General features: G+C 37.4%; 1 protein-coding gene across 1 annotated transcript; it reads right to left on the reverse strand.

The window, feature by feature from the left end:
* Nucleotides 1–502: 502 nt before the first annotated feature.
* Nucleotides 503–6,854, reverse strand: LOC117306786 (ragulator complex protein LAMTOR5-like). Its single transcript, XM_033791296.1, has 4 exons — nucleotides 6,736–6,854; nucleotides 4,666–4,727; nucleotides 2,865–2,982; nucleotides 503–1,984 (listed from the first exon to the last, which is right to left on the reverse strand). The coding sequence occupies exons 1-4, from the start codon at nucleotides 6,768–6,770 to the stop codon at nucleotides 1,921–1,923; spliced, it is 279 nt and encodes a 92-aa protein (XP_033647187.1). The 5' UTR covers nucleotides 6,771–6,854; the 3' UTR covers nucleotides 503–1,920.
* Nucleotides 6,855–6,860: the final 6 nt, after the last annotated feature.

Raw genomic sequence — 6,860 nt, forward strand, 5'->3', positions numbered from 1 at the left:
GAATTTGAGGTCTCGAAATCAAGCATCTGAAAGCACACGATTTCGTGTGACCATAATGCGACAAGGATGTTTTTTCTCGCAACTTCACGACCGATTAAGCTCAAATTTTCACAGGTTTGTTGATTTATGCATATGTTGAGATACACCAACTGTGAAGACTAGTCTTTGACAATTACCAATAGTGTCAAGGGTCTTAAGAACCTACGAGGTTGTTACACCAAGATTCATATGGTTTTTGGGTACATTTTCTGGTGTACACCGAAATCAAACATGCAGTGCGCTCCTATTACAAAAAGGCTAATGAAGTTTTGCACAAACTCTAGCTGCACGCAATAGTTTAATATACTACAACACTCCACTCCAGTCAACTCTGTGTTGTCACAGGAAGCCAGGCAAGGAGTCAATTCAAAGGTACAAAGGAACATGATGACCCTACCCAAAGTAGGCAAGGCCCGGGCCCTCAACAATCCACACACAATGAATAATGCAAGATAATATCACATTTCATTTTCGATAATTTATGTACATGTACATCGGGTGTTTTCTTTGTAATAATACAGTGGAGCTCCTTGCTCTACGATTGGTAGAATATTACTATTAGGCCTACAGCCCAAGCTTGAGTAGTCTTGCTCCCAGGCGTTGTCCTCTGATAATACCCTTTATGGCTCATTGGTGGGAGTACATGTACACTCAATTTAATTGTATGTGTTCCTAAATTAGACTTGTGTCTCTCAACAAGTGGAGTCAGAAATCAAACTGCATCTGATGCTATACATACCGCCCTCTGTTGGTGGAGGTGGGGCATTTTAGCCAAAATTAAGTTTTTCACTTGAGAGACACGCTGTATAATGTACTTTGGAACACTAGGGAGGTCAACTTAATGGTAACGAGAACCCATTGATCTCTTTTACATATGTATTGAGATCGATTTAATAATCTAAAAAGGATATTATCAATATGAACCAAAGCATTAATACTTATGTATGGTTCCCTGACTGCTACTAGATCTTATACAAATACACATTGGTGCCAGTTTTATCTTAGATCCAAGACTCGATTTCATTCATTATGCTATTGTAAAATAAATTTGAGTTGGCCTCTGCGGTGACAATAAAGCTATTTATTATTTGAAAGATTAATCCACCTGGTTTAAAAATGGAGCACTACGGCCAAGTTCGTGCAAGAACCAATAGTTAATAAGTGGTTGTTTAGTGAGATACATAGTGACCCCTTGCCGGCACGTCACACGCGGTGACTGTGCCACGCTCACCATTTTGGTTGGCAATACGCCTCTCTTAATATTAATGCATGACATCATAATTCTTACCCAAAATGAGGCTATGGGCGCCATTCGCATTCATATGCAGTGGCTCTGCGCCCATCGCCTTGTTTTGAGTTAGCCTTGTGACCAACTCCTGCATAAATATTAAGAAAGGCGCATAGGTTTATGTGTAAACGCTGCGTCGCCTAAAATACACACTTCACTGAATAGCGCACAGAGTGACATTGCCCACCAGTATGGCGCATCCAAGATTATCCAAGAAGAGCGAACAGACTTTAGTCTTGTAAATTCAATGTTTCCATTATCTGATAACTGGTCTATTCAGCACTGTGCTATGAAAACAGCTGTTGATGACTAGCAATGTGACCATGCCCAGTAAGCTGGTTCCAAATAGTCGACTAGAGTAGTCCAACTATCATCGACTAGACAGAGTTTGGGCCAACCCAGCCGAATAATGGTCAACGATAGTTCTTGAGCGAGCTTGGCCAAAGTCTTTTGAGTACATTATTTATCTGACTATATACAAATAACGACAGTGATGTCTCCGCCTCTCGTCACCATCTAAGAAGAGAAGAGAAACTCCTTTAAGACGTGATCAGTCTCATCATTTCTCATCATGCCGTCGTGAGGGAATGGAATCAGTACACAGGCATCTTGTGGATAACCAATGTTGTGTCTTCATGGGACTTCACCAAGATATTTCTGAGAGGGGAAAAAAGGGAATAGGGATGTCTTGTACTTGGAAGATTCTTGTAAGATGTTTCTTCGTATTGAAGGCAAACTCCAAAAAAAGATTTTTCAATTAAAAACTTAATTGTGTTTAAAGTACAGTACACATTCAACCCTCTTACTGTCTGACCAATCAATATCCACTGTTGATTTGAATGATAAACTAAGCCTGCCATGAATATAATATTGAGTGGTGAATACTTCACACTCACATAACACAGTATGTGGTTAACCCTCCTACTGTCTGACCATCCAATATCATCCACTGTGGATTCGAATGATACATGTACATAAACTGGGCCAGCATGAAAACTAATATCATGTGGTGACTGCATCTACACAGTACACAGTCAACCCTCCACTGTCTGATCCTTCCATATCATCAAATGTTGTTTAGAATGATACTTGTTATCAATACATAAATACATCATCAATCAATCAATACAACAATCAGTAAATCAACCGACAACAACACTCCTGGATAAATGAAATTTCCACTGACTCTTCTCACCCGATGGCGCTATGCCGACGTACTGTGGATGCAACAAGATGAGTTTGATAGATGTTAAATTCGGGTGGGATTCGAACCCATGACCTTTGCCATTCTAGAGCGGTGTCTATTAAACCATTGCAGTACCCGCTGCTAAAGTAGTTATTAAAGGATTCGATCTGCCTCTAGCCACCGGGCAATCTCGGTGGTCTAGTTGGTAGGATGCTGCTCTAGAATTGGTTCAGTTGCAAAGGTTGTGGGTATTCACTGAACTCGGGAAAGTACCGAGTATACAGTGCTAACACACATAGGTGTATTATGGGTTTAAAACCAAAATTAAGATGAGTTTGACCTATGACCTACCCTTTGTCTGATTCCAGGCAGATGACAGGCGTTGCTGTGGATTCTGGTTTCAAGAGAGCGGCTTGCTGAGACAAAGCCGTTATTAGCCCAGCGGACTCTGGCAGAGCTGTTCCTTTGGCTGAGGATAAACATAACATGAGAATAGTCCACTGTCAATTTTATGTCATTGAGTAGCGTTTATTAATTTAAGAAATTTATATCACATCAACTTTATAACTGAAATTTTCCAACATAAACTTTAAATCTATAACAATGTCATCGACCAAAAACAAAAATGACAAAAACAATACGAGAATAAAAACTACAACAGTTACGGGCCTAATTGTCAATTTAATTCAGCAATCAACAAATCAACATATTTTCTAAATACAGATTTTTGTAATTAGTACCCTCTAGTATTGATGATCTTTTGGGGGCTAAATCATCAAACAATCATCAAATCATCAAATCATCAAACTATTTAAATCAATGTTTCCCCTGAAGACTATCAGAACCTACTAATCAAAGTGTTGAGTCATTAAAGGCACTGGACACTATTGGTAGTTACTCAAAATAATTGGCATCATAAAAACTTACTTGGTCACAAACAATGGAGAGCTGTTGATGGTATAAAACATTGTGAGAAACGGCTCCCTCTGAAGTAACATAGTTTTTGAGAAAGAAGTAAATTCACTAAAATATTTGATATTGATTTTGAGAGCTAAGAATTATAATTTGAGGTCCCGAAATGAAGCATCTGAAAGTGCACAACTTCGTGTGACAAGGGTGTTTTTTCTTCCATTATTATCTCGCAACTTTGACGACCAATTGAGTTCAAATTTTCACAGGTTTGTTATTTTGTGTATACATTGAGATACACCAAGTGAGAAGACTGGTCTTTGACAATTACCAAAGGTGTCCAGTGTCTTTAAACAACAGTTCATCAGAACCAATCTTACTGTATAGGCCTACTCAACAGAGATATTTACATTGTGTCATCGCAATCTCTGACAACATAAATGTAAGATTTCAGGCAGTAACTTATCACACAGTGATCATCGTTATCAGACAAGGCGCGTCGGGAGATAGTAGGTAGTGATTTTTGTATACCTTTAAAATTCAGATAAGATGTGTCTTATCCGCAAAATTATGGTAATTTCCACCATGCAAAGTTGCAATATCCAATTTGTTTCTTGGATTATTGTTCACTTCACTCCGCTACTTTTTGCCGTCCTACAATGCAGGCTACAAATAGTCTTTCTCCTGGCCACAGTCATTACCAGAAATAATAATAATGATGAATGACAGATAAAAAAAAATTAAAAAAAATCAATTTACTTTATTTCCCATCTATTCAGGTTTTACAATACACAAGGTAGTGAATGATGAATAGTATTTTACAAGCAAATGCAATAATGATGTTAAAACAATTATAAAACAAATATTTACAAGCAAAGGCAATCATATAATAACAGAAAACAAAAACTAATAAACCCAATACAAAACACATGACGATGGAGTTGGAGGGGGCCCATAAAAAAGCAGAGCTCGTCGAGTACAGACACCCCCCCCCCCAAAGAAAACAAAAAACAAAAAACACAAAACTAATATAAATATATATATAAAAAAAATGAAGAAAGCAATGAAGCAATTATATTAGGTGTTTAGTTTAAAGGAAAAAGCAGAGCTTGTCCAGTACAAACCCCCCCCCAAAAAAAAAAAATGTAGCGGCGAACCAATTCTTGTTTACAAGAAGAACAAACACAAAACAGTAAGCGTTATAAATAGTTGGTAAATACAATTGAAACAATAAATATCTTACCACTAAGACAAAGGCCTTGTTTATCTGCACATAACACTCCAACAACGCCAGGACCAGTCATGCTGTAAATACATATAAATGATGTGGTTTTATTTATCGAATGCCAGTCAACTCACCTCCCAGCAAAGTCGCCCACTAAAAAGTTGCCCACTACAAAGTTGCCACCAAGCAAAGTTGCCCCCTCACTTAGTCGCCCCCTCTCAAAGTCGCCCCTCACAAAGTCGCCCCCTGACAGTGTTGCCCCCCCCCCCCGACATAGTCCGCCCTATTTTTTACTTGTTTGAAATAAAAGTATTTATATCGGCCTTTATTATATACTTCAATTTCAAACAGGTTATTCAAGTTGAACAAAAATCAGTAGGGTTTGAAATTTGAGACAATTTAACAAACTTTTGACAAGCAAATATGTAAATAATAAATTGCAATTACATGTATAAAGAAAATGTTTGCAATAATTACTTCAGTTTAATTTTAAAAACTAAAACTAAAAGGTTAAAGCCATTATACACTTTTGGTAAACAGTATTGTCCAAGTCCCACACTTCGTGTATCACAACTTATATATAAAATAACAAACCTGTGAAAATTTAGGCTCAATCGGTCATCGGAGTCTGGAGAATATAATGGGAAAACCCACTCTTGTTTCCGTGCGTCTCGCCATGTCATGACATGTGTTTAAAATAAATCCGTAATTCTCCCTATCGAGAAATGATATTGATTTAATGTTTTCTCAAAAAGTAAAGCATTTCGTGGACCAATATATATTTCAAGAGAAGTCTTTCACCATTACCTTCTGTAAACCCTGTAAATTATTTGTAAATCTGTTAACTTTTTTTTTTTCTGTACCGAAAGTGTATAATGGCTTTAACAGGCTTAATAAACAATGTAAACAAAATAAAAACATCCTACAACCCCCAACATTGAAGTAATTAAACACATAAGACAATTTATAGACAATCATTACAAACTAATATTAATTGAAGAATAAAGAATGTTAGTTTATTAAAATTTAATTAAACAATTACATGGACTTCTTCAATCTAAAAATCAGGATATAAAGTGAATTAGCCCACCTTGTTGAGCTGTTAATGGCTCCGCTTTTAACATCGGTCTCATCACTGTCACCATGCCCAGTGATGAGACCGATGTTAAAAGGGGGCCATTAACAGCTCAACAAGGTGGGCTAAAAGTACTCCTAGAACTATTTCGGTTTCGTCCGGCTATCGTCTCCCGTAACGGAAGACGATAGCCGGACGAAACCGTTTCTAGGAGTAGGCTAAAAGGGGTCGCACTAAATACCGACAACTCACGACCCCTCACGACCCCTCACGACAACAATTTTTAAATGCACTTTAACAGAACATTTGAACATAAGTCAACCAGATATGCACCCAATTCACTTTCAAACTGTTGAAAAAATTGTATTTTTAAGTGTACAAAAAGTGTTTTTTAGTAACGAACGGAAATATCCGCCATGTTGTCTTTCGACGTACTTGGACCGTTGGACGATTCCATTACACCGCAGGGGTGATACAATATGCAAGATGATTATTTACCATTTAATGTGCCTCTCATATAGTCATAGTCCCCAAAGAGTTTTTAAAAAATATTATTTTTTAAATCTTCCCTTTTATTGATGAATTCCAGAGTGTCGGCTTAGTTACTAACAAGAAAGAAAAAAAAACAACAGCTAAAACCCCCCAAAAAATATATACAACTCAGCCCTCAGAAATTACCCATGCCCCATGCGGTGTAATAGAATCGTCCAAATACGTCGAAAGACATTGCGAATATTTCCGTTTGCTACTAAATTCGGGGTAAAAACACGTTCTTTACAGTTAAAATAACAAAATGTTCAACAGTTTAAATTTAAAAGTGATTTAGATGCATACTATATTATTCCATATCGAATGAAAAAGTGGTGGCGCCATACGGAAACTTTTCCATAAACAATTCTGATCCTATCACCCCAACCCAATGCCAGATGCCCCAAGTAGCAAATAGTAGGTGGCGACTTTATCAACTCAAAGGGGCAACTTTAACCAATTAACCAAGCTTAAAAAACTCTTACGTTTCTTCAAGTAAACGTTCCAAGTTACTCTCCATTGTCGGCAAATATTTTGGTCCTAAAAAGTTGCATGAAATCCTCGCATTTCGTCTGTTTTGCAATAACACCGGAAAATAAATAGCGCCACC

This window comes from Asterias rubens, chromosome 2, assembly GCF_902459465.1.
Source record: "Asterias rubens chromosome 2, eAstRub1.3, whole genome shotgun sequence".
Taxonomy (NCBI): Eukaryota; Metazoa; Echinodermata; class Asteroidea; order Forcipulatida; family Asteriidae; genus Asterias; species Asterias rubens.

Coding starts and splice junctions, on each gene's coding strand:
- LOC117306786 (XM_033791296.1), bottom strand. CDS start 6,770: ATGGAGAGTAACTTGGAACGTTTACTTGAAGAAAC. Junction 4,728..6,735: donor GAACGTTTACTTGAAGAAAC/GTAAGAGTTTTT, acceptor ATGTATTTACAG/CATGACTGGTCCTGGCGTTG. Junction 1,985..2,864: donor TGCCTGGAATCAGACAAAGG/GTAGGTCATAGG, acceptor TTCCCCTCTCAG/AAATATCTTGGTGAAGTCCC.